This window comes from Schistocerca gregaria, chromosome 1 (assembly GCF_023897955.1).
Source record: "Schistocerca gregaria isolate iqSchGreg1 chromosome 1, iqSchGreg1.2, whole genome shotgun sequence".
NCBI lineage: Eukaryota > Metazoa > Arthropoda > Insecta > Orthoptera > Acrididae > Schistocerca > Schistocerca gregaria.
The window spans coordinates 1,090,196,955-1,090,222,837 of NC_064920.1; the positions used below are offsets into that span (position 1 = coordinate 1,090,196,955).

General features: G+C 38.9%; 1 protein-coding gene across 1 annotated transcript; it reads left to right on the forward strand.

Annotated features, from left to right (window-relative positions):
• The first annotated feature begins 806 nt into the window (after window positions 1-806).
• Window positions 807-13,986, forward strand: LOC126282018 (60S ribosomal protein L24). The gene is made up of 6 exons (XM_049981414.1): window positions 807-912; window positions 1,019-1,094; window positions 1,898-1,983; window positions 2,287-2,448; window positions 13,584-13,644; window positions 13,861-13,986. The coding sequence occupies exons 1-6, from the start codon at window positions 908-910 to the stop codon at window positions 13,933-13,935; spliced, it is 465 nt and encodes a 154-aa protein (XP_049837371.1). The 5' UTR covers window positions 807-907; the 3' UTR covers window positions 13,936-13,986.
• Window positions 13,987-25,883: the final 11,897 nt, after the last annotated feature.

Genomic DNA, 25,883 nt, shown 5'->3' on the forward strand with positions numbered 1-25,883 from the left:
CACCTGAGACCCTAGATGCCGACCCATAATGTCAATATTGGATCTCGAGCAAAAAAAAAGTTGGGCGACTACCGGCGTAGACCGTTGACCTTCACCGCGAATTTCGTGCGCTCATCGGTCATGCTGTTCTGCGTGAATGCCAGACTTAGTATGGCAAACTATAATTCTTGTTTATCTGGTAAGAACAGCGATACTTCTACTATCGTTCACTGCTTCACTGTTGCTGCATACTCCTCAGATCCTTCCTTCATCGAATTTCTTTTGTCTCCTATTAATCGTTGCGCCGACCCTCTATTATCGTGCGTGTTTAACTCTGCCTATAGTTCTGCTATTTGCTTGTGTAATTCTTCTTGCATCTTAAGCACTTGCATTACCATTTGACTTCGTTTCGAATCTTGACAAGATGATACTGTACTGCATCGTATAGTCTTTTCCCGCTCGTGTTCCTTTTCTCTTTCGTGGCTCACCCAATTTCTAGCCATCTGGCATGTAATCAGTCACCTTACTGCGCTACAATAACTTTATTACATCTGTAAACAATTTACAATAGACAAAGCTGAACAAACAAGAATAATCTCAGCTTCAAAGAGATGGCGTAACAAAAATCCGGTCTCTTTTCCAAAACATACAAAAATCACTTTGTAGGTTACCTTCCTGGTGGCGATTGCTACACTAGGCAATAGTGCCATAACAAGCCCCGGTCATACACACAGCTTACGATCATTCTCACTGTGTTTTTGAGACTTGCCGCTTTCCAGCGCTTCAGTAGCGAAAGTTTCGCCACTCATTTGTCTTGAAATCCAGGGATGTGAAGTAGCGTAGAACAGAACTGTGTAGTGTAGTATCTTTAACAACAACGGAAGGTGTTTGGATCTGCCATTTAGTGTTCCGTTTCCTGTGAGAGAAGATGAAGTAAGTACAGCATGAAAATTTCTTGAAAGTTGTTTCTGATATCATCTCTTGTGTTGTGCTGTTAGATTTGTAAATATGAATTGTAACAGAATGATTTCGTTAACAGGATCGGACTGTGTGCCTACAGTGGGTATAAAATATACCCTGGCCATGGGAAAACCATGGTCAAGACAGATGGAAAGGTAAGAATTATTTTTTAAGTTATTGTTGAGTTCTGAGTTTCGTGATGTTTGAAAAAGCTTAATAGCAGCCGTCGAAGTATCCGTAAAGGGCTCGATTGGTAAATTCTGTTTGTGGGAACAGTGGTTAATTTTCTCTATTTGTAATTGCAAGTGTGCTTGTGCTATTTGTAATAACTTTCACTGTTCGGGGAAAAAAGCACACTGGACATACTTATGGAAATAATAAGTGGATGTTGAAATGCCATGCAAAGCTATGTCATAAAGTGTCGATTTACATGTTCCCCAGTAATTGTTATTAGTTTCGCAATGTGTGCATGTTTATTTGATCAGTTTTGTGGAGCTTAATTTTGATCGTAGAACTGGTTGGTAATGTTCACTGCTGGAATGATGTTGTTTCATAGCTGACTCACTCTGTAAAGTGTTAGAATAGGTCTTTCTTCAGGTTGTGCAATATGTGAATTATTTCACTCACTTGCTGATTTGATCACCTCCAGGTTGTATTTTGTCAAATATTCGTGATATTCCAGATTTCATTTGTTGTAGATATTTGCTTATAATTGATTGTTTGGAAATGAATGGGATAGGTTGTTGTTCGGCTGTGGCACACCTATCTGGGTCTTAATCCACTATTCCTCAGAGGGAGGTAGTGGGTGCTGCCGTTTTAGGTGATTGTAAATAAGACTGGATACAAAACAATCATCGCACTGGAAGCTTTAATTTTTAAATGCATGTTGGTTGTCAGCTGTCTTGATTTTGTTTTATCCTCTACTCACTTATTAACTAAGTGTACTTACTTGTTGCAGACGTTTACTTTTCTTAATGCGAAATGTGAATCTTCACATTTGATGAAAAGGAATCCCAGGAAGGTGACATGGACAGTGTTATACAGGTAACATTTCTATTATGTCGCATTGTGTATTAGATATATCAGTGAATTTACTTATTGCACTATAAGCATATGCTTTATATCAAATAACAAATCTTAAAATGTATTTTAATAGTAGGTTACTTTTTGTGGCTGAGATATTCATTTCAGCAACTTCACTCACAACTTATTTCTTGCCATGATGTTTCTAATAATCTGTCAATCCACTGAGTCCAGATGAAAATTTAATAACTGAGTACTGTCCTAAAATTACATATTGTCCTCAGACTTTCTGTTGCTCGTGTTTCACTCTGTGTATCTTTTTAGGCGGAAGCACAAGAAAGGTCAGGAAGAAGAACAGACCAAAAAGCGAACCCGTCGCACCCAGAAATTTCACAGAGCTATTGTTGGTGCATCTCTTACTGACATCATGGCAAAAAGGAATATGAAGCCTGAAATTAGGAAAGCACAGCGAGAGCAGGCTATCAGGTAACAGTCCAGTTTGGGTGAAAAATTGGCAATATATTGCTCTTTTGTAGCATTGGGCTATGGTCCCTTTCCCTCACATTTCTACAGACATCGTGAACTTCAAATTAGATTGAAAATAAATTGATTCAGTCCAAAAAGGTATCAAATGTTACTCAGGATGGTGATTGTTACAAACTCGTATGTAGCTTTATATACGGATGTCTAGATTCAACATTTGCGCTACATGTTTTTGCAAGCTAATAGTGTTTAGATTAATGAAAGTTGACGCTGCACACATGAGGTTTGCCACTAGAATACCATTTTGTCGTCAGCCCTGTAAACAAAATATATATCTGGGGCCATGACAGTCTCATGCTCAACGCAAGTGATCTTGAAGATAACAATTAAATTTGCTAAACAAAGATTGTGTGATTAAGATATCTCTTTTATGTGCATATCTAGGAAACCACTGGTGCTGTGCTGCTGTGGCCATTTAAGTTCATGTAGCAGTAGAGAACATACATGGTTGTTTCAGCTTTAGTGTACCCAGTTTCATCACTGTTCTATTGATGGTGTTTGTTATATGAATAAAAGTGCACTCTCTCTGTGTTTTTATGTTTGAAATGGAGAACACATACAATTTCAGTAAAAGGTAGTGTATTTACCTGCTGGCATAATCCGTATCACTTCAGGCAGGGGTGTTACCTTCATAGTCTTGGATGTTGTTGAATTTAGCAAATGTTAATATTCTGGAGTATGTGGGAAAGATGTATTCCCCTCCCCCCTCCAAAAAGAAGTTCCCGTCCTGAGATACAGGTCTCCAAAGATGTCTCTGCGAACACTGTTTTCAAGATGCGAATTTCGGAAAAAAATTTACAATGCTATATCTACCAGTTTTATGTAATTTGCTAGTTTCTTATTTCAAAGATAATTGCTTTGTAATTACAATGGTATCCTCTGTTGGACATATGTCACAGTTCTTTTATTGTTGCCTAGTGAACTTTTTTGCAGTTTAGTTTCCCCAAGAATGCCAATCCAGGAAAGCTAGTTTTTTCCTGTTGATCAGTACCATGTATTACTATATTCTCTGAAAGGAGATCTTTCAGTTTTAAGTTGGACAGGTTTTGTTAAAAAAAATTAACGTTCACTGTAATGTGTCTTCAATGATGTTGTTTCTTACTAATTTCCTTTTCACTCGCCATTATTTTTTACACTTCCTTGTAGTTTGTTTCTTCATTGTGCTTGTTCATTGCAGGTTTCTGTATTATAGTTGCCCAGTGCTAATTTGTTCACTTTTTTTGACACAGTTGCAGTGTGTTTTATGAAAAGGACTGTGTGAAATGTCTTCTGACTGGGACCACAATAGGGTGAAGTGTGCTGACTATTTGCATATCCATAAAGTGACATTACAGCCAAAAAACAAGACTTTGTTTAGGGTGGGAATCAGTTTTCTCACTCTGTCAAAGTGAAGATACTTCCAGTGATGACTTTCGTATTCTAAATGTTTTGACAGAATAATAATGATACTATCTGAACAAGGTGAAGGCTCCCATGGTGCAGATTATGCAGGTTTTGCATCAATAGAGGAAGAATTGAATACCCTGAATCAGTCAACTACAGACGTAGGTCTTATTCCTTTGACAAAACAGTTGTCAGTGGAGTCAAGTCATAAGCTCTATGCATCAAGAAAGGGCAGAGAAATTACTAATGCTATGGATGTATACATTACAGCAAAACTGACCACACCCTTCATCTTTAGAAGAAAATGAACCAAAACACTCTTGCACCTCATGCTAGGAATTTTTCACAAGGATCAATTCAGATGTTGAATATTATACATTCTGCAGTGAATAGGTGCAAGTTTTAACTATTCTTCCAGAGACATTTTCATAGAAAACAAATTTAGACACATCTTTAAAGAAAACAAATTTGAACCATGTTACTTCAGTATCAAAGTACATGACAGATACATCAAGACACTTGAGGTCTGTAAATGAGTCTTTGGAAGACCAGATCCCTGTTATGGTCATCGTGTAGAAGCAACTAAAGTTCAAATAGTGCAGTCGTTTTATCTGGAACTGTTACCACCAGTGTGCAAAAAAAAAGGGCAAAAAGTTGTGGGAGTGAAGAGGTACATGACTTACAGTATTAAAGAAACTTCTGCAATTTATAAGATTAGCTATATAACTTCGCATGTTGGAAGATCAAAATTTTATGCACTACAACCTAAGTAGGTAGTTCTACACCCACCTAGATATGTCTGTTTATGTTTGTACTGCATTAATTTTGAATTTTGTGTGGTAACTTTGAAGAACTTACTGGCGCATATGACATCATTAGTAATCTGTGACGTAAAGTGAGACACTTCTTTGCTTCAAGAATGTGGTGACTGCTCTGGAAAGGAAGATACAGCAGATAACTCTGCAGAAATTACATACAAGGCATGGGAAGAAAATAAACTAATTAAGAAAACTGTTGCCTTTGACAGTTTCATTGATGAACTTTGTAAGTGGTCAGTGAAAGCAGAAACACCAGCATCTGAAGAAATTGCAGCAAAAACACATTGCAGAAGTGAAAGGGTGTGTACAGGCTGTGTTTAATGCTTCTTTGTGATTTTGCTGAGAACTGGTCTGCAAGTCTCCCACAAGAATTGTCATTGGAGTAAATACCAGGTTTCAATTTTTACAGAGTGGTGCAAAATTTAACTGCAAACAGAGGCAGACAAGATCATTATTTCTGATGGTGCTCCTAGTCATTTTAAAAATCATTACCAGCTGTTAAGTAGATTGTGCCAACTGACAAGGTATACTGTGCTACTGGTCACGAAAAAGTCCTTGTGATTGGTAGGAGGCCTGTGGAAGCACCATATTACAAAACATAATCTTTGCAGACCAAATGCGGCTGTGATTCAGGATGCTGAAGATTTTGTGTGAGTCATTAAATCTCACCCATCGACAACCCTCATTTTCTGTCCAAAGAGGAAATCGAAGCATTCCGTGACCAGAAGAAAGGAATTCAGAACACACATTTTTGGACTCGAGTGATGGGCGAACTCATATTGCACACACTTTAAAGAGCAGGAAAGAAGAAATTTCATTAATTTGGCCAACACCTGAGAAAAAGCAGATTCACAACCTTAGAAGAGGGATGTTTCTGTCGTGTGTATGACTGTGTCTGGTGGATTGCAGAGATTATAGACACCAGTCAAGAGTTACATGAAATTTTAGTGAACTTAATGCTACCATAAGTCCAAATGGAGGATTTCTTTGTAATCGTAAAGCTATTTTCTTTCAAATTGGAAGACCAACAAAATATCTAGAACTGTTCCAGAGACACAGCATTTTAAAATTATTTCCAAGATTCGTAGCTTTAAAATGGTATGTGCAGTGTCGTCTTTGGAGGGCTGTATCTCGGAATAGAATTTTTTTGGAGAAAACAAAAAAATACATGTTCCTTACTTGGTCCTTCATTTTAACATATGCTTCATTCAATAACATCCATGGCTATGAAGGCAAGATCTTTTTCTTATCCTGTCTGAATTGATATGGACCATGCCTGCTAAAATCGCATATCCTGAGTTCCACTAGAATGAATCATACAAAACTATGCATCGGAAAAGATCTTTAACCCTACAGTGCATAAATTTAAACAATTCTTTCCTTAATATTGAGGAGAAACAGAAGATATGATTGAAGATTTTAATCAGTACTGTTTGATATGATTTTTGTACTTAAAATACTCCAGCACTTCCATTTGCCTTGGTGACCATCACACACACACACACACACACACACACACACACACACACACACACACACACAGTTGTTCATGTGCTTAAGTTTTACATTCCCAAGCATTGTAAACAAAGTAACACACACACACACACAAATGTCAAATCCACCCGATTATGGTGGTTTAAACCTTTGAAACGTGTCGTGGAATTAAATAAAACAAAGTTTGTTGTGTTGCAATTAAGAAATTACCTTGTTATTATGATAGGCAATGGAACAGAGGAATACACCACACTTCCTGCATGAGGATCCCTTTCAAGTCGGCATTACCATCATTATTAGTTTTTTGTACTGGCCAGTAATCAGTTTTGTGCGATAACAATTATTGAATTTGGCCTCGTGGAGTTTTTATTGCTGTAGTATTAAATGAAGTCTCAGATATTTAAACTCTGAATTGTTGACCTTTGTTATCCTAGTTGTGCTCACAGATGGCTGTAATGCCTCTGAATAAAAACAAGGAGTTAAAAACTTGTCATGGCAAGCATGTGATAAATATAATGCCTACACCATTTTCTAGCTTGTATTGCTGTATTCTCACCTTATTAGTTTGCCTGCTGGAACTTGACACCACCTATGTTCATTTTGTAAGTTTCTATCAGTTTGAACAAGGAATGTTCAGATGTTTCTTTATTTCTTGTTATGAGAAACATGTAAAATAGGTCAAATGATGAAATTCCACATCCAACAGTATTAAAAACTCATTATCCCTTTTTTTCTGCTCTTTAGTTCATGATTTGAAAGTTAGTTTGTAATTCTGTTGTGATGTACTGCTCAGAGGGAATGGACACCTGATTCCATGTATACCAACAGTGGTAGTTATGTACAGTAATTGTAGTAGTATTGTTCATGGTGTGTGTGACAGTATTGCTACTTGCTCTTAAGTTTGGTGCATTGTAAGCATGCCCAAATTTGTTTTCTTCTCCCTCTTGTGTTTATTTCAAAGTTGTAGGTGTATCCAGATACACCGAACACTCAAAAGTTTGAAGTCTTCCATGTCTGTAAGACTCTGGCATGTACTGCTTGAAATTTCAGACTTCAGTGTGATGTACCTGCAGAAAGAAATTTCTACATTGGTACTAATATAAATTTCCCTTTGAGATATCTTGTAGGATGGCACACTTCATACAGCTTTTATGTCTTGGCTCTCATTTGGGAAATGCAGCTGTTACAGAAGTGCACTGATCACCTGACTGTTTCAGAACAATTAAAAAGGCATTGGCAGTGGGAACCCCAGCAATTGATTAAAGTAGTATATCAATGTTGCTTATACCAGCAACCATACGAAATATGCATGTGCTAACATATTTATTCAGATGGCAGTATATTTGTTGGCCTTGAGGTCAAACATGAAAATTATACAACAAATTTTTCGGCAGCCACATGGGCCAGTTCATCAGTAAAATAGCTAGAGGTGAATTCGACTTTGCAAGGATGTAATGCTCTCAGAAAGCACCTAACCATCTTTAAATGTACACACACTGAGCCACTATTCTTTTTCTTCCAAAGTTACTTCACTGTCATAGCATCCACAGCGAGTCACATGTACTGGGCTTGAACCTGTCGTCTATTGTCAAAAACACCCTAGAACCCTGTATCTGTGTCTAATTTTGTCCAATTTGTGGAAAAGTGTTTTTCAAAAGATCCCTATCCACATCACTGCCATCAAATTAATATTTCACTCAAGAGTATTTGTGAACTCTATTTTGTGAGTTGTTTCCTCTATCTTTGTCCCCCAGGTGCGCATGATCCATTTTTGGTAGTGTGCAGGTACCATTTGTGTAGAAACAAAATAAGAAAGTAGTATATGTTAAAGAATGAAGAAGAATGCTATGTGGTACATGAAAGTGACAAAGGTGCATATTGTTGCCAGAGGGAAACAAGTAAAGCAAAGCCTAAAGTATTAACAAATTTCATTTCCCACCGGTATCACAAAGACCACACACAATTGTGATTTTTTTTTTTTTTAATGGCAGAACACATGTTAACCAGTGAAATCTGTACAGTCAGTCTTGAAGAAAATATGATAGAGCATCTGCTTTTGTTTTTGTGCGGTGGCAGTCAGGAATCAATAGCCATGCTGTCTAATGGTGTGGTATGGAGGATGTGACAGTTGTACAGACTGCATAACATTGTTGGTTGATAGAGTTGTGGCGGCAGTGACTGGAAGAAATGTATCTAGTTTGCAGTGCATTTCTAGATTAAATCACATTTTCTGATATTAGTGAGCAGTAATCAATATAAAGATTTCATTAATTGACATATAGTTCACGAGACAAGTGATTTGGTATTGACAGTTCAAGTGGGCAGGTGGCAGTGTTGCTGAAAATTGCTTATACCACTGCACTCTGTCTCTATTGATACAGGTTCTCTGGCAGCGTAAACAAAAGTGTTGACAATATGCTGGTCGTATTTCTGTGTGTGAATTTATTTGCAGTTGCTACTTGTAACATGTAATCTCGAAAAAGTGAAGAGAGTATATTTAGTGTCTATTGTACTGAAAGATAATGAGGTTACTTGTCAAACGTCACAATAGAAATGAAAATGTATTTTTGTAAATTGTTGAACATCTGTGTTTTTGTTCCCATTATTAAATATTAATTAGTTCTGAGAGGACAGAATAATTTATCTGTATAGTAACAGTTTTAATCTCAAGATAGTACTCGTAGTATGATGATAGGTAGATGGCGTGCTCTGTCCTTATGTTCTTGAGTATGTTTAAGTTGTACTGTGGGAAAATGCCACCCGTTACGTTCAAAATCTGATGTAAAATTGTCTTCAGTGCTGCTTAAACTATCATTCTCCTTCTGAGATGTGTAATTAAATCATTTATGGGCTCTCCACAATGCCTTTATTTTTGGCTCCCTCTGATACTCGCAGTATTCAGTTTCTTTCCATATCTTGCTTGTTGGTTGTTTGACAGCTGATGTGTGATTATTTTCTATTTACAGGTGGTGAATTTTTATATTTGCAGCAGTGTACATTTTTATTTGTGCGCATACCTCTTCAATGACATTGAAGTGACAGTACTATGGAGGAAGCTGAACAATTTCATATCCCTGCCTTTTAGCTGTCTCATTAATCACACACGTCGGAAATTGTAGTTTCTTTTGTGCCACATTTTCGAGCAATTTTGCCTATTTCAAATTCCTCCAAAATCCATTTTTCATCATTTGAGCCACTGGATAAGATCTTCTTTTGTTGTCAAAGTTGGTGTCCTATCATGAACAATGAAATGATAATGACCTTTATCCATGGTGATCACTGATAGACTTAACAGTTGCTTCATAACCAATGTCTCGAGCCACTTTTAAAATAAACCCACTGTTCATCTCTTCATGGAAATCACCTGTCATTTTGGAATGAAACATTAATAAGCAGTTTGGCACAAAACTGTCAGATGTACCAACATAAAACAAGTTGTGCTCCTTTTCCGACAGGCATTCCATGTTCCCCTCAGTCATCCCTTTACTACAGCCTCAATGTAATGAATGGCTGGCATTAACCCAAGTTTCATCTGTTCTCACTATGTTTTCGAATCCCACTCCCATGATCCTGTGCACTGCTGTGCAACTACGTCATTTCCATGAATCTTTTGACACGGAATAATTGTAACCTTTGTCTTTCAGCACAGTACATAATGAAAATTTGTATCCTTTAGAGTTAATCTTTCTGAAGTGAAGCGACATGAGTAATTTAGATAGAATTGGGCAGCTTTGTTCTGCCACTCTCACTGCAATCTATACAGTACTGTAATTTCCGTATTTTTACAAGTGTTCTTGCTTGTTTGCAACGTTGCTGCGGTCCTCTTAACAACCTGAGCAAGAGGAAATAAGTATTCACCTTCCCCCCCTCCCCCTACCCCCGTTCTTTTACCCACCCACCCCCCAAATAGACCCTCACCAACCATGAATATGGAGTCCTGGCTAGATAGCACACTTTTCTTTCACCTTTTCACTTCACGTGTTGGGCTGGCATTACTTGTTATGCTGGACATTGTGTAAAAGGAAACACAAGCAGATAAACATTTAAACAACAGAATAAACTACGGACTGAACTATTAATACAAATGACGAAACTACTGCACCATTCGCATGTGAGAACTAACTGATACATTTCTGACATGAGTGCGTCCAATTTGCAGAGTGGCAACAAGGCCCCTGCTACCTTCTTGAATGCAGTCCGTTGTCGGCTGGCTGCTTGTGGTCATTACGCAAATGAACAACGTTACTTGGCTGTCAGTACCAAAGACTCATCTCCCAAACTAGAAAATGTTAATATCTCAATTAAACTGGTCTCAAAAGTTAAAGTGCATCACCGTTACCCCCAACCCCACTTAGTATTTTCCGTAGTTTATGTACAAGGTGTGATTTAGAAGTTTCTTACTGATTCATTTCTGAGTAGGGGAGCGTGTGTGGACCGGTTCCGCTGGGTGTGGGAAATATTGGGGGGGGGGGGTCTCAGGGAATGAACTGAAGCTGCAGCAGTTGCCTCTGGAACCCTGGGGAGTGCATATCACTTGCAGCGTGAGTGTGTGTCATTGACTTTAGCGGGAGAGGTGAAAATGGAGCAGCACTTGGAACAGTGTTTATGCAATCAAGTTTCGCATGCAACTGAGCAAAACCGCTATGATTCAAGAGTACTTTGAGGAAGAAGTCCCGTGCAATGGTTTTCACGTGGCACAAATGTTTCAAAGATGGTCGTGGGAATGTTGAAGACGACCACCACTCTGGGAAGCCATCATCAAGCCAAACGGATCAAAATGTGGAGAGAGTGATGAACTGGGACTCAGAGTACGGTGCGGAGGATTGTGAAGGAGAATTTGATGATGCGAAAAGTGTGTGCTAAACTGGGGCCAAAAGTTTTGTCTGTGGATCAGAAGAAACGGTGCATGACTGTTTGCAAGGAAATGCTCCAACAGTTGAATGTTGATCTGAACCTTCTGGAGGAAGTGGCCACTGGTGATGAGACCTGGGTCTACAAGCAAGATCCTGAGTTTAAGCATCAATTCAGAATGGCACACTGCTTCCTCACTGAAGCCCAAGAAAGCTCACATGAGCAAGTCATGTGTGAAGTGCATGCTGATTGTTTTAATGGTAAAAGAGCGATTCTCAAGGAGTTTGTTGCTCTTGGGCAGACTCAGGTGACTTATGCTGGAGTGCTCCACCGCTTGAGGGATTGAGTTCGCCTTGTCCACATGGCGGATTGAATTCTCCACCATGACAATGTGCCAGTTCACATGTCACGTGCCATTGCCGAAGTTTTGGTCAAGTTCAATGTGACAACACTGCCACAGCCACCCTACAGCCCCGACTTGGCTCCAAGTGATGTTTTTTTCTTCCTCCGACTCAAGACAGGCCTAAAAGGGAAGCAATTCTACTCCATCGACGCCATCCAGCAGGCTTCGACGAGAGCCCTTGACAGCATGACACGTGAGGTCTTCCAGAAGGGCTACGAGCTGTGGAAGACTTGCTGGCAGCACTGTGTTGATGCTGAAGGATCATATTTTGAAGAATTTTAGTCTGCTGTACTTAAATGTTCAATAAATTTCTAGTTCTGAGTTAAGTCTTGAAACTTTCGAATCACACCCTGTGTGATGTGTGTGCATCAAAATATTTGATGTACATACTAAGACCTCAAGCTACACTTAAAGTTAGTCTGTCACCCCAACCAAGATTTCAGATATGTGTGAGTGGGTGCTATCCTGTCTGATAACTAAAAGGGATCAGATAAATCCAGTTGCAACTCAATTGTCAATGGGTTGGTAATACTTTGTTGAACTTTGATAATATACAGTGGAGTAATGGAGCTTACTGTAAAATACTAGGGTGCACTCTGAGATTGCATCCTTCTAAGTGTTCACATGCAGAATGATCGTTGCTACTGAGTGAGCATAGAATCTGTAGGTGCATGCTTCACGACTTTGTGGGCTGTTCCCTGGTCACTTTTATGCTGAATGAACAAACATTATGGTGTTGGCACTGACCAGAGGTGCACATTTTAATGTGGGGTGCACATTCAGGCAGTGTGTGTGGAAATAGGGTATTCAGTGGAAACAGGTGAGACTCAACGTGCTAAAGAAAGAAATGTGATGTTGGCAGTTAAACATGTTACCAGGTAAAATTGTAAAATTCTTTTGGCTCACCGACTAAAAGGTTGCTTATCTTATCCTAACCTAACTTCCTATATGTACCCCTTGTATTGAAAATGACAAAGTGAGAAATAATGCAACTCAAAACAAAACATGTGAGATGAAGTGGTGTCACATTCTTGGGTATTGGCAGAAACAGGACAGTGACTGTCACATAGTGCATATCTTAGCTATCAAGATTATTGAGACCCTGTGAAAGATAAGAGATTTGAATAGGGAAGCTTATTGGGGGCTCGTAATTAAAAACTAAGAATAATGGGGCACATGGGAATAGAGGGATTTTCATTTAGCAGTATTGCAATTTTGAATGTCTATTATTACTCCGAAAGTGCATAAAATAATGACTGTACCAATGTTGCAAGGCTTCTCCATATTAACAGAATATTGTTTAGAAATGGGATTACAAAACTCTATTAACTGATAGCTTTTCATTAAACAGAAGTCAGTGTTTTAATAATAATGTCCACATTTGTATAGAATAAAAAGGAATAGATTGAATGCACACCACACACAATAGTTCATTACTGTATTTGGATGCTCTCTCTCTCTCTCTCTCTCTCTCTCTCTCTCTCTCTCTCTCTCTCTCTCTCTCTCTCTCTCTCTCTCTCTTTAAAAAAATTCCTTAGAAAGAGAGCAGGTGATGTACATGAACTAATTGATTTTCAGTAACTCTTGAATGTTTATCACTAGTGGCTCTTGCCGAGTTCATGATTAATCTTAAGTGCCTTCTCTAACAGCTGTGAAATACAATTATGTCACATTGCTCTATATCCTTGCCACTTTTGTGTGTGGTTTTCTACCTGTTGTTTTAGTAAATCAGTTGAAATGTGCAACATATTGAATTTTATGCTGTATTTTCTCTTTGGACTTCTTTGTAAAATAAAAAAAAGCAGAAATTGTTTGGAGCTCACTTTCATGTACTGAAAGTGAGCTCCAAGCAATTTCTGCTTTTTTTTATTTTACAAAGAAGTCCAAAGAGAAAATACAGCATAAAATTCAATATGTTGCACATTTCAACTGATTTAGTAAAACAACGTGAATACATGGATTTTACTCAACAACCAATTTTGCAAGCTGTTGAGGATAAAAATATTAAATTTAGATACATGTAATGTTGGTTGTTCATAGCTGATACATTCAGCTGTAGTAATATTTATTGTAGTGTTTGACAGTTACTGTAATTCAGACTTGTGGAAACTGGCTGATTTCTCTTTCAGGGCTGCTAAAGAGCAGAAAAAAGCTGTCAAAGCAGCAAAGAAGCAGGCTGCACTTCCTAAGGTATGTTTTTTTCCATAAATCTTGAATTCTGTGATTCAAATCTGTATAACAAATATAGTAGTTTCATACCCTCACCAATTGCAATGGGTCAGAAGGAAAGGACCAATGGTTCAATTAGTAAATTCTCCCTCCCGCCCTCCACGCCTTTCTCCCAACTAGGTAGTGTCAACAGCAACATGAGCTTCATATTTATACATATACAATTTTATCTTTCAGGCGAAACCTGTGCCGAAGCAGAAGGCATCAAAAATAACACAGAAAAGTGCACCACGAGTGGGTGGTAAACGTTGAAACCTGTTATGTAATTTTTGAATGTATAAATTAATAAATGATAAAAAGGTATGGTTGAGGAAATTCATTTGAACCTTTCCTTAAATATTTTGTTTGTAAATGTGTATGTGGCAAGGGGTATCAGTTAATACCTTAAATTTCGCCATTTTTTGTATTTTCAAATAATTCAGTAGCAAACTGCTGCACCCCCAGTTAGTTCCCTACTGTTAACCTATTGTTAAACAAGGACATTAAAGGTAAATGAATGCATTTCTTACGAATACCTACATGGCCACATTTTTGGAGATTTATGTAATAAAATACTGAGTCAGTTAGGTTTTTCCACGTACAATATGATGCATTTTTGGAATTTATTACCATTTTTAAGTGTTGTGGGAGTTCAGTAGTTTGATGTCTGCAAGTGTTTTCTGCTTCTGCTGCCATGCAGCTGTGGCGATTGTAAAATATTAATCTTGTAATATTTAGATGCCAATGCTAGAAAATTGCATTTTTTGTTTTTCTACTTCAGGTATTGTCTCCATTATACAGAAATCACTCATGCAAAACCATATCATACATAGATATTTCAACAATATTTCTTTTCGAAGTGCTTAGATACAATAAAGTTAGGAATAACTTTATGTAATGTGAAGTTTCTGTATAATTTTTATTTTATTTTATAATAATGTTTCAATTGTTCAACCATTGTGTCGGCAACCAGTTTCCAGTACAAATTTTTATTACTAGCAAAAGTTACATAACACATTATAATCGATGTCAGAGTTTATTTATAAATTATTGTTAATGTGGCATGCATGGTCATTTTAGATTCTTGTTTAGGGGCTTCACATGTAAATACACAAAAAAGTAATGTAAAACCCAAGTTTCATAAGTTATCTAGGTCTTCACCTGTCCACATATTGTGATATCAACAAATGCAGTTCATAGTCTCCAAGTAATAAACAAATGCTCAACAGGGTACTGTGTAATTTCCAAAGCAACTTCCTAACAGTCACAGAACAGGGTTCTTTCGAACCTGTCATACAAACAAGCAACCACCCTTCCATTTCCTGTACAGGGTTAGTGCATCTTGAGTTTAGCAAGACAGTTTTGTGGATTTAAGCCTGATGGCAGATATATTCTGTAGTTAATTATCCAGAAATGAGTTACAGTAGCTAGTATACTTTGGAAACTCTTGCAGATGCTGTTTCCTGTAATTGAGTGTAATGCAATACCACTGATCTGCCATGTGCATCCTACCTTCTATCATCTTGGAATTTTTCTTCAGAATCACTGGCTAATCTTCCAACTGGTGCTACACTGCAGCAAATGTGGTCACAACAATATTGTATTCAAATGGTTTTTCTTAAGATGCCAGAATGTCTATTCTCTAACTCTTCCCCAGTTTTATGTTTATCCTTTCACAATGTCTTGATTAATATTTCTACTGATAATGGAAATTCCTGTACAGAAAAATTCATGAAATACAGGAAGAGACACACACGTACCTACGAGTACACGTGCATGGTGCTCACACATAATAGAAAAGAGTTAACACTCATTTTGGAGCTCACACAATCCTTGATGTTGCCTATCTTGCACATGGACTACTCAGTTTGTATATTTTGCTTATTTTTTTCATAGTTCCACACAACTTCTGTTTTCTCAATTCATCTGTGTTCAGTTTTTCAAGGCCTATCCACTGTGCCAACTTATAACTAAATCTGAGAGGGGTGCGATGGGGAGGTTCCCTTGTAAGTACAGGGCTAACATGGGCTGCACAGTACTTTAATATTCTGCCAGGTGCTCCATCATATCCACAAGAGTCCTTAGTTTTCAGTGATTTAATTATTGACTCAATCTCCCCCTTGTCAGTATCACAGAAGAGTATTTCAGACATAAGTCTTAGAAAGGCATTTTACAAGAGCTATGATTCCCTGTAGAAACTAAATTTTCATTTAATTCACCAGCAGTGCTCAGAAAATTATTGTTAAATACTGTACGTATATCTGATTTATCAGTAACAGAAATATTTTCACAACAAACTGCCTTTATATCATCAACCTTATACTGCTGACCAGAGTAATTCCTTCACAACTGACCATATGATTTGAATTTTATCCTGTGAATTAGCTATTCTATTTGCATACCACATACTCTTTGTCTTTCTAATAACATTTTTAAGTACCTTACAATACTGTTTGCAATGGGCTACTGTAGCTTGATTGACTACTTTTAACATTTTGATATAAGGCCCACTTTGTTCTACATGATATCCATATCCCACTAGTCAGCCACCTGGGCTGCCTTTTACTGCTAGTACCTTATTTAGAACATTCCAATTGAAAGCTACTGTCAAAAAGCATGAGAAATGTGTTAAAGAAAGCATTATATATGTTATCGGCACCACAAACATCCTGCCACTCTTGTTCCTTGACACTCTATTGCTGTTGAATTAACTTTCTTACATAGTTTGTAATTATGTGTGACATTTGTTTGAGTGCAAAAGCCTTATATTCTTGAAATTTGTGGATCATGATTTGACAGACCATTCACCCTTTTACTATCTGAATGTCCATCTAGTAATGAAGAATGAATAAAAACTATTGTCTATGGCTGTGCTACTGGTCTCCTGCACCCTAGCTGGAAAAAACACTGTCTGCATCAGATCATATGAATTTAGGACAGCTACCAACATCCTTTTTCTTGCACATCATATACTAAAGTAATATTGAAGTCGCCATGTATAACTAATTTCTGGTACTTCCTATAAAGTGAATCAAGAACCCTCTCTAGCTTGAGCAGAAGTGCTCTTTAAGTCAGAGTTAGGGGACCTATAAACAACAAAAATTATAAGTTTAGTTTCATTAAATTCATCTGCTCCTGCACAACATTCAAATATCTGTTGAGTGCAATGCCGTGATAAGTCTTTGGACTCAAATGGTTATTGTTTTTTTATGTACAAGGCCACCCCGCAAGTAACTCCTTGAAAAACAGCCAGCTAATCTGTATCCTGGTAAAGGAAGCCTCTGAATTGTCAAATTATTTAAGTGGTCCTCTGATACACCAATAATTCCAGAGTCAACATCTATAAGCAGTTCTCTAACTTTATCTCTAATAACTCCTATATTTTGATGAAATGTGCTAATTCCTTCTCAACTTAGAAACATGATGTCCTCTGAAGGTGCTTCTTTAGAGGGACTTCTTTAAGCAGATATACCTATCAGCTGACTTCAATCTACAAAAGGTGCATCTCTAGTGGAACCCGATCTACTGATAGACTAAACTGGCACCACTAAAATGTGACCCATGCCCTCTGCCATCAGTGCCCTCCCCAGCTCCATGTTAACACTCCTAACAGCTGCATCAAGATGAGGCCAATCATGACTGAAACAGTTGCACAGAATGAACTTTCATGCCACCAGTTTGAGTGGCGACCTTTACCAGGTCACCACCTTCCTCCCCCCCCCCCCCCCCCTCTCTCTCTCTCTCTCTCTCTCTCTCTCTCTCTCTCTCTCTCTCTCTCTCTCTCTCTCTCTCTCTCTCTCTCTCTCTGTGCTGCAAATTGTATTTGTCACAATCAGAATGCTCTCTGTCTCAAAATGTTACCAAATATTTTCAAAATTTTATTTGTGTGGTGATTGGTCTATGCATAGCTTTTACCTCTCACAAGTCATGTATTACATTTGGTTTTTAGTTGTCTCTTAAAACTGTTCATCTGTTCTGCATCTTTAGTTAGAATGAAGAATTTGTCCACTTCTATAACGATTACTGCGGCCTCTGTTGTATTTCTATAATCTGTTGGGATCTTTATCAAGATTTTGTACCAACATCTGTCCCAACAACAGCTATTCTGTTTAAGTGTGTAAATACTTTCCAGACCACATCTTCTCTTTTTCTGGACAAGTTTTTCTATCCACTTCTAGCTAGAACACACATCATCAAATGATTTCCAATTTAAGAAAGCTGTCTTCACATCCGTTTGGTAAATTAGTAAATCTTTTTTTATTACTAGGGCTGAAATGTATCTTTACCACTGGAAAAACTTTCTCTTCAGTGTTATCCACAGGGTGGCTCTAGCATGTGTAACATGGGTGGACCAGATTACAAAATGTATGGACCTAACCTTGGGTTCACATGGATCAATGTGAATGACAAAATATAATTTAATAAATTAATTTAGCGACCACACACAATTGCACCAATAAGTTATCAAAAAGTGGCAGATTTGGTTTAGAATTCCTATTATTTATGTCTGTGTCCTGCGTATTTATAGTCGGTGTATATTTATTGTGTATGTTTATGTATGTGCATCAACAGCATAAAATTTCAGAGTGGCTTCAAAACTGCGATATCTGCAACAAATTGAACATATTTCTTCCATTTATTCTTGCATCAAGAGCCTTGTGTGTCTTGTCACGGCACCTGAATGTTATATCTTTTTGTCTTTAACCAACTCGAAATAGCTTATGGTAGTATAATTTTTTTCTCTATACAGTGTTGATTTCTGTGTTCAGTGGCAGCAACAAATAGTTTTTCTACAAGGGGATTAAAAAAGACCAGAATTATTTTTCAAAAGCTATATATTCAAATTGTTTACAAAACAACTTTATCCCCTTCAAAATTCTCCACATTACAACTAACACATTTGTCCACCGGTGCTCCCACTGTTCGAAACATTGTTTTCGTCGATTGGAGAAGTTGATTGACATCCAGAACGAGGTTTGTCATTGACCGACATGTCGCCCTTTTTAAATTGTGCAAACCGCATGTACACGTGAGTGTAAGCTGTTTTCAACATAAAAACTGTTTCAGCAGCATTCTTATTGAATAAAAACAAAATTTCATAACTGCATTCTGTTCAATTAAACTTGCCATCATAAAAAATGAAACAAGAACAAAACGGCTAGCAAAAATAATCACTGCAGATGAACAGAACAAGCCATGTCACAGTGTTGAGTAGAGAGCCTCTGTGTGTGTGAACTCACCGGGACTGTACAATTTTAATTTCTATATTCGGTCTGGGGGTACATTCTAGAAGTATCCACAAATGTCAAGAATCTTTGTACTGAAATATTCTGTAGCTGTATATATACTGTATGTGTTCTGATCGGAGGCAGTTCCCTCTGCGCTCATATGTGCAAGTGCTGAATAAACCTTCGTTAAGTGAAGTTAGTGTTTGTCATTCATGTAATTACACCTTCTATGTGACATTATTCTGGTGGAGACGCTGGGTATTTGAACTTGGATGCTGCACATTATCGACGACAGTGGCTCCCATCAGGCCATGACAGAGCTGCCGTTTACGTGGCGAGAAACCATAGTTGGAGCCATATTCAACAGATCACAATGTACCTGAGACAGAAGACGTAGTCGATGTTATGATGACAGCAACTGTGTGCCACCTCATGAGACATCCTTCACACTTATCTGGTGACGATGGCCAAGATCCAAACAAGTGGCTGAAGGTATATGAGCATATAGCCAAATTTAACAAATGGAATGACCCTGTGCTGCCAAGCAATGGTATGAGAACGAGGAGAAGTTCACAAGCTGGTAAGTATTTCAGTCAGAACTGCGCAAGTATTTCACCCACACTTGACGACAGACGTACAAGGCTGAAGATAAAGCGCAGGGCACAGCGACCTGGAGAAACTACAGCATCCTACATAAAGACATCTCGGAGCTGTGTAAAATAGTGGATCCTAGAATGGAGGAGGAAGATAAGGTTGCGAATCTCATGAAGGGTGTTGCTGAGGACATGTATCAAGCCCTACTCCTGAAGGAGGTTTCGACAGGAGACGACTTCATAAAATGGCGCCAGTATATCGAGACAATGCATCACAAAAGAATTACGCGCAAGAAGTTTGAACGGCTTCCAAACATCATATCGATGTCTGGAGGAAGCAACCGATTTCACAAGTGTTCATCAGATAGTGAGAGAGGAAGTTCAGAAGGCACTTGGATTGCACAGCGAGCAAAAAATCGAGACGCTTCAATAGGTCTTAAGGCAGAAAGTGGAATAGACATTGAACCCAATCTCTGATACTTCATTTCCCTTTCAAACAGTGAAAAAATTAAGACCCAGGCCGAGTTACATTCCTACAATGCTGCATGAGGAACCTGTTTGGACGTCAAGGAAGACTGACATCTGGAGGACCCAGAATAATCAACCTGAATGTTTCCACTGCGGATGACTGGATCATGTGGTGCGCTATTGTCGAGAAAAGTGGCGGATATTTGATGATGCCTGCGCCAGAAGACAGCAGACCGATCTTAGCCGACGCCAACTCTGGGATGACGAAGATGAACAAGATGATGTGGGTACAGGATGACGTAGGTCACAATCGCCGCAAGCTAGCCGCTGGGGAGGATGCTCCCCAACACGCCGATCCAGGTCTCCATCGCTGTTTAGAAGCTCCAGCCAATCACCTAGCCCCCGCAACCTGGTAAACTAAAGGGTGCGACCTTCCTTGGAGGTGAGGCCAATGAAGAGAAGAATCCTCTGCCATTGACCACGACAAAAATGAAAGGAAACTACATCGATATCCTCAGGGATGGCTGACCATCCCAAGCTATTGTGGACTATTGGTGCATCATATTCATTTCCGAGAAGTACCATTGCCACTTGCAGAAAACCGTATTCATTGACAACAGAACATCTCTGCTGAAAGTGGATAATGGGAAATATGTAAACCCTACAGGAAGATGTCATTTGTGTGGGTATAAGTGGCCATACACAGCCCTTAGAATTCATTGTCTTCCAAGAAAGTAGTCATGACATCATTATCATGTGGGACTTTTTGAAAGCTGCTCAGGCAATTATAGATTGTGGTCGCTTGAAGATTATGCTGGGCGAGATGAGATACTGTGAACAGGAAGATGCCTACTAGTGTGTGGAGACTGTGGGCTGGATGAAGTGATCATTCCTGCAGTCAGCACTAGAAAGGTAACTGTCACATGTCATGCTATACATCAACCCATGGATCTTGTAGTGAAATGTAAGAGAAACATGACACTGAAGAATAACTTGGTCATCCCAGCCTTTGTCATCTCGTTTAAGAATGGATTCGATGAATTGTGGATAGTTGACTGTCGCCGAGAACTGCAGATCCTTCTAAGATGCATGTGCGTAGCAAACGCTGAGCTGTTAATTGAAGAACAGCCGAGCGTCATGGAAACTTCCTTTGCCGAGTCTGTGTGTGAAATTAGCACTACCACTACGAGACAAGATCTAGCTCAACTACCACCAGATCACACTAAGGAACAACAAAAGAAGCTACTTGCCTATATTCAAGAGTTCTGAGAAAGCTTCAATCCACAGGGAATGAAGAGCAAATTAGGCAAATCGATGTTGAAGCACCGGATTAGCAGTGGAGACCATCAACCGATAAGCCAGAGAACATACTGTGTGTCAGCAACGGAACTTCGAACAATTTGCAATGAGGTAAAGAAAATGAAGAAGAATGACAACATTTAACCTTTGCAGAGCCCATGGTCGTCACCAGTGGTCCTTGTCAGGAAGAAGGATGGCAGTTGGCACTTTTGTGTTGATTACAGGGAGCTTAATAAGATAACTAGAAAGGACGTTTACCCTCTTCCATGAATTGACGATACACTAGATTATCTGAAGGGAGCTAAGTTTTTCTCAACCATGGACATGTACTTGGGATACTGGCAAATCAAAGTAGATAAGGGTGATTGTGAGAAAACTTCATTCATCACCCCTGAGGGCCTGTATGGGTTTAAGGTAATGCCGTTTGGTTTGTGTAATGCACCAGCAACTTTTGAATGTATGACGGATAATCTACGTCATCTCAAGCGGATGATGAGTCGTTATTTATATAACATTATAGTGTTCTCAGAGACATTTGATGAACATACAAAAAGACCGAGGGCCGTTCTTAAGTGTCTCCAACAAGGTGGACTTAAACTTAATCCAAGAAAGTGTCTCTTTGGAGCAAAAGAGATCAAAATACTTGGACACCTTGTGTCAAATGAAGGTGTGTGGTCAGACCCAGAAAAGGTGAGATCTATAACGGTATTTCGTATTCCTAAAAGTATTAGAGGTGTGAGAAGCTTCCTCAGATTATGTTGTTATTGCCGTTGTTTTATAACAAATTGCCTCCGATGAGCGTGACGTGACAACTGTTTAGATTCCTTAGAGAAGTTGCAGGCGGGCTCTTGCGCATGCCTAGTTGAGTCGCGTATGAGTAATATCTTCTCCCGCTTCTTGTTACAGAAGTGTGGCTTGGGGCCACTACCTAATATTGCCTCGGTTCGGAAATGTACTAAATCCAGGCCTGATGCACAGAGCAGTCTGAGTTGTGGGGAGGTGGGTCGTCTTCACGTGACCTGTGTTGACGTTAAGTGATTTTGTTGTTTTCTCTTTGTTTCTTGCTCTCACGTTAAAAGATAAAACGGATTTTTGTGACCAAGAGTATCAAATTAATTAAAATATGTTCGCATAATTGCGGATAGCAAAAATAGGTCATTAGTTTCAAATTTTATTTCCACCCTTCTGACAGTCAAGCATTAATCACCTTGCAGAACAATGAAGTTATCTTTGTCAGTTTGCTAAAGAGATTTGGCTTTATTAATCTTTTCTGCTGAGGAAGTCAGTTTGTTTGAAACGAACTGTTTAATTTCTCACTGTTCGCTGATTTCAAGTGCACGTATGACATTATGCCATAATAAAGGGGAAAAAAATGAGAATACTGGTACTCCAAGAAAATGGTTCACGAAATTCCGATGCGCTTGAAGTATCCTTTGATGTCTTGTTTCTTTTATGATCTAATGCATGATCTTTTCATGTTTTACACGTACGTACATATGGCCTTCCTGCATCATCGCGCTGTGATGACTGTTATCTGGCGCTCGCTTGCAACTACTGAAACGAACCTATTTCTAACAGGTAGCGGGAAAATATTGCGAACGGTGGTTTGAAAAGAGTTACATACATTAAAAGCAAATTTCCTTTTACACAAGATGAAATATGTGCGAGAATGTACGATGAATTTCGTAAATAACAAAATCAACTCTTTGAGGACGGCCATTTAGAAAGAATTTCGAGCTCAGAAGATCACACATTTACGTCATTATGAAAAGTTACTGGCACATTTGTATGATATATCTTAAAGTGTATCACGTGCAGAAAAGATCAACATTATATGTGGAAGCTTAGCTTCTCTTCCAGCTTATTAATCTTGGAGACCAATATTATATGTGAATGCTGTGTATATTAATTTAAACCATTAACTTTTCTTATTTGTGTTTTCGCGTTTCTTAAGAGTGATCTGGCTATTGGCTGACTACATCATGTGTCCTATGCAGTCATCAGCTGGCGAGATCACGTGACATGAGTGATGAGTGGCTTACAAAAGCACATCGCAATCTCGATTTCAATGCTTAGGAAAGTAACATGCGGTATTTGGTGGAATTCGAATATATATCTTCGTATTACAAAATATGCAGCGTACATATTGCTGCACATCAAAGTTGTTTCAAAACGTGTTTTTCCCCCCTGAGTTTCGTCTTCTAAAGTGGCGGGAAATTCTACGTCGGTATATAAAACCATAAACATTTAAAAGGACTGATGAGTTTTACAGTACCAAGGAATAGTATACGGTCACTTACGACGGAAAAAGTGTACTTTTGCCTGGGAGAAAGTGTATTTTTAACCAGGAAAAATCCGGGAGTTTTTTTTCCTTGTCCACATAGACACCCTGTAGATTTATCTGGGGTGGTGCTCAACAAGATTCTTTCGATGTGCTGCGAAAAGCTCTGATGACTGACCCTTTACTTGGTCTGTATGATGAGAGAGCTACCTACAGAACTACACACAGATGCCAGTGGGTATGGGATCGGTGCAAATTTCAGATGGAAAAGAAAAGGTTACAGCCTATGCTTCCAGGACACTTACAAAAGCCGATGGAAACTACTCAACTACAGAAAAATAATGCCTTGCTGTGATCTGAGTCATGTGCAAATTTCGACAGTATCTGTATCGAAGGCCATTTACAGTTGTTGCAGACCATCATTCACTTTGCTGCTTAACAGGTCTTAAGGATCCAACAGGACGACTCGCCAGGTGCACACTACGTCTTCAAGAGTACGACATTACCATAGTGTATAAAAGTGGAAGAAAACACGGAGATGCCGACTGTGTCTCAAGAAACCCTGTGCAAGACCATCAAGACTTTGATGAAGATAGAGACTGTCTGGCTGCACTCCAGGATTTCTCTGCTGAGTAGGAGGAGGTCGCCAAGATATCTAAAATTATGCTTGCCTCAAATCAGTCAGAGGATGTGAAAGGACAATTTAAGGTAGTTGATGGATTACTTTGCAAGAAAAACTTTGACCCGTTTGGAAAGAGGTAGCTACCAGTGATTCCTATCACATGCGCTTAGATGTTCTACAGAAATTCCATGACACAACTGAGGCCGGACATTTAGGATTTATTAAGACCTAAGATAGACAGGTGTTGTTGGGATTGAACTCCTCGGACGATTTCCAACGTCTGCTAGTGGCAATAGATGGATTATTGTTTGCACTGATTATCTGACACGCTATGCCACCACAACAGCTGTGAAAACAGCTGAAGCATCCGAGGTAGCAAAATTCATCATGGAAGAAATTGTATTAAAACACAGTGCCCCAGGGTAGTTAGTTATGGATCGAGGGAGAGTTTTTCAATCGAATCTTGTGACAGATAAACTGTTGGTGCAACATTACTCGTCACATGACGACTGCCTACCATCTGCAAACTAACAGGCTTACTGAACGCCACTAAATAAGACCTTGGCTGACATGCTATCAATGTTCGTCAGTGTTGAGCAGAGCAACTGGGATGAGGTGCTACTTTTCATGATGTTTGCCAACACCACCACAGGATTTATGCCATTTTTCCTGGTACATGTACATGAGGTGACTATGATGATGGACACTGTTTTTCCGTTACATCCTGATGACATGGACGACGACTGCATTAGCCACATGTTAACCACAGCTCAGGAAGCTCGGCAGTTAGCTCGACTCTGCATGCTGCAGGCCCAGAAAAACAATTGCTGAAAGTATGACACGAGCCACTGTCCTGTTGTGTACCAGCCAGGTAACCTCGTCTGGATCTTCACTCCTGTTTGGAAGGTTGGTGTCCCTGAGAAGCTCCTCAGGCGCTACTTTGGACCTTATAAGATTGTAAAACAGTTGTCTGATGTTACTTATGAAGTTGAAGATTTCAATCCTGACACAAGACAGCGAAAGATCAGAGCTATGGTCCACGTCCTTCGAATGAAGCCCTATAAGAATCCTGCAACCCTGGGTAAATTTAAAGCTCCAGTGACCAGCAACAAGAGGAAAGGTGAGGAAGAGTGTAGCGGCAAAAGAAGTTCAAAGAAGATCAACGCCAGGGTGAGCATCAGGAGTCGGAGTCTGCAGGACCGATGACTCGTTCCCGGACTAGGACGACGTAACACCGAGAAGCTGTTCTCTTAAGGAGGGAGCAATGTCGCAGAAGAGGCTGAGTAGCACCGTGGTGTAGTGGTTATGATACTAAACTGTTGCATGGAGGGTTGTGAGTTTAAAACTCACCGGGACTGTACAGTTTTAATTTCTATATTTGGTTTGAGCACATTCTAGAAGTATCCACAAATGTCAAGAATCATTGTACTGGAATGTTCTGTAGCTCTCTCTCTCTCTCTCTCTCTCTCTCTCTCTCTCTCTCTCTCTATATATATATATATATATATATATATATATATATATATATATATATATATATATATATATATATAAAATAGAAAGAAACTTCCACATGGGAAAAATATATTAAAAACAAAGATTCCAAGACTTACCAAGCGGGAAAGTGCCGGCAGACAGGCACATGAACAAAACACACAAACACACACACAGAGTTACTAGCTTTCGCAACCGATGGTTGCTTCTTCAGGAAGGAGAGGGAAAGACGAAAG